Consider the following 2,389-nt stretch of genomic DNA (forward strand, 5'->3'; position numbering starts at 1 on the left):
TTTATTTTTAGTCATTCGTTACCTTGTTACTTTCACCAAAGAAAAAAAAAGGAAAAAACTTAATGCAAGTAAGGAATTGATTAGTAACTTGAAATTTATGATGACGAAGCCAACTTGGAATGACATCCATATAAATACTTGAGCAAACACTCCTTTTAGTGTAAATTACGAACTTGTGAACATGACAGAAACCAATTTGCCCCTTCAAAACAAAGTAGCAATCGTCACCGGAGCTTCAAGAGGAATTGGAGCAGCTATAGCTGAAGCGCTAGCTCTTCGAGGCGCCAAAGTAGCCCTTACGTTTACTTCAGATAGTAGTGTTGAAGCGACAGAGCAGTTGGTTAAGAAAATTAAAGGCTTTAGAACTTCGGCAGATGCAATTAAGATTCAAGCAGATTTAAGCAATGTTGGCAGTCCTAAATTTATTGTTGACACCACTATAAAGGCATTCGGACCTACGATTCATGTTCTTATCAACAATGCTGGGCGTGTAACTAAGCCAAAACCCTTGGGAGAGAACAATATCGAAGACTTTAATTATTCTTTTGATCTGAACGTTCGTGGTCTATTTTTCCTTACGGAAGCAGTATTTCCTCATCTTCCAAAGAAAGAAGAAAATGCTGGCACCGGAGGCAGAATTATAAATGTCGGAAGCGTGGCTGGAAGGATGGGTGTCCCTCAATATCCCATCTATTCTGCAACCAAATCTACTATCGAAGGCTTTACGAGATGTTGGGCTGCCGAATTAGGCCCTCAAAGCCATACCGTTAATCAAATTAACCCCGGAATAGTTGAAACGGATATGCTAAATGACTTTGAAGAGAGTACCACTCAATTTCTCGCTAAACTTACGCCTTATGAAAACCGCTATGCAAAACCGCAAGAAATAGCAGAAGTTGTTGGTTTCCTTGTCGATGATAACAGCCGATGGATTACTGGACAGGTCATTTCAGCTTCTGGCGGACTGTCAATGTATTGAGTTTATTTGTATAAAGGAGATTTCTAAATGGTGAGCAAGTCAAATTAGTGTCAGCTGGTGAAGACTATGGGCAAGACAGCGCATGACATATTACTACGTTCAACTTATATAGAGGATTTGATATGATGATTATACATTAATGAATCATAAACGCATAATGATATTTTAAATGCCAAACAATTGATACGTTGTCTATAAAAATCTAAACAAAATAAAAATAAAAATAAAAAAAAGTATAGAAAGTTAATCAAAAAGAGGAAGGTAGAAGTAATCAGCCGTCATTCAAACTTTAGCGCTTTCAGTATTCTTAGGTTGATCTTCTTGTTCGTCTTAGATACCGTTCAAAAACATTCAGTAGATGGTTCTTTTCTAAGACTACTAAAATTATTTGACTCACTCTAAGAAATAAAAGGTATTGCATGAATTGTTAGTTGATTTTCGCTCGCCGACACGGCTCCTTCAAATATTAAACATAGGCAATAGCTTTCGAAATCCAATCAAACCCTTCAGAAACCACGCAAAAAGCGTTTTGGAAACTTCAGAAACCCCTCCCTATGGAGCCTGCAGAAAATAACAAGGGAGGTGAATCGAACGAGAAAATCAACAGATCCAATAAAACTATTCATTTTTCATTAGCATAGCTTTCAGAAAATATTATTTTTTCATGACGTACCCGAAAACGAGTTTAAAAAGAATTTAAAACGCCAATGCGAAAAGAATAGCTGCTACGCTGTTTTGAACATTTTTTGAAGTCACCTTCAACATATTATCCCTTAAAAAAGGAAAGAGAACGTAATATGAAAATGCAAAATCACGTATTAATGACAAAGTCCTTCATTCTACTTTTTTTTTCGCAGTGGGTGGAATCCTCGCGAATGCCGCTGAACTAAAAATAAGCAAGAACTTAGTCTTAGCTCCATTGCAGAAAGCACCAAAGCAACCCAAAATTGTTGTAGAAACATCCTTTGAGAACTCGTCTTTCTGGTTTTCAGAACATGGTGGACCGAGGCTTGGATGTAAACATAAACAACCCTTCTCCAAGTCATCCTAATGGGAATACTGGACTTCACTGTAAGACGGTAAATCGCTGTCAGAACTCGCGGGAGAAACCCCACAGGAAGATTCGGCTGCTTTGGCAAGTCCTAGCAGCTTTTCATTCATCCTTAAAGAAAAAAGAACAAAACAAACCATCAATTGCCCTCTACAAAAATCAGAGATCAGCCGTGAAAACTATCGAATATTGATAGGAAAAGACCAAAAAGCGCAAGAAAAGTCCAAAGTAAAAGCACCTTCTTTTGATCCCCCTATAGGAATAAATAAAATCCTTTCATCACAGCTCTAAAACACGAAAAATACAACCGCAATGGCAATGGCTAGAGTTTTGTTTGAGGTGAAACTTGTCATCAAACC

At 37.6% G+C, this 2,389-nt stretch overlaps 2 protein-coding genes across 2 annotated transcripts; both read left to right on the forward strand.

The window, feature by feature from the left end:
* The first annotated feature begins 471 nt into the window (after window positions 1-471).
* Window positions 472-1,157, forward strand: SPOG_02214 (3-ketoacyl-acyl carrier protein reductase). The gene has a single exon (XM_013170579.1). The coding sequence runs from the start codon at window positions 668-670 to the stop codon at window positions 977-979; it is 312 nt and encodes a 103-aa protein (XP_013026033.1). The 5' UTR covers window positions 472-667; the 3' UTR covers window positions 980-1,157.
* Window positions 1,158-1,974: 817 nt separating this feature from the next.
* SPOG_02213 (uncharacterized protein) lies at window positions 1,975-2,223 on the forward strand (the record flags this gene model as incomplete). Its single annotated transcript, XM_013170580.1, has 1 exon — window positions 1,975-2,223. One exon carries the CDS (start codon window positions 1,975-1,977, stop codon window positions 2,221-2,223), a length of 249 nt encoding a protein of 82 aa, XP_013026034.1.
* Between the last annotated feature and the right edge of the window lie 166 nt (window positions 2,224-2,389).

The sequence above is a fragment of the Schizosaccharomyces cryophilus genome, assembly GCF_000004155.1.
Source record: "Schizosaccharomyces cryophilus OY26 unplaced genomic scaffold supercont4.23, whole genome shotgun sequence".
In the NCBI taxonomy this organism is placed as follows: Eukaryota; Fungi; Ascomycota; class Schizosaccharomycetes; order Schizosaccharomycetales; family Schizosaccharomycetaceae; genus Schizosaccharomyces; species Schizosaccharomyces cryophilus.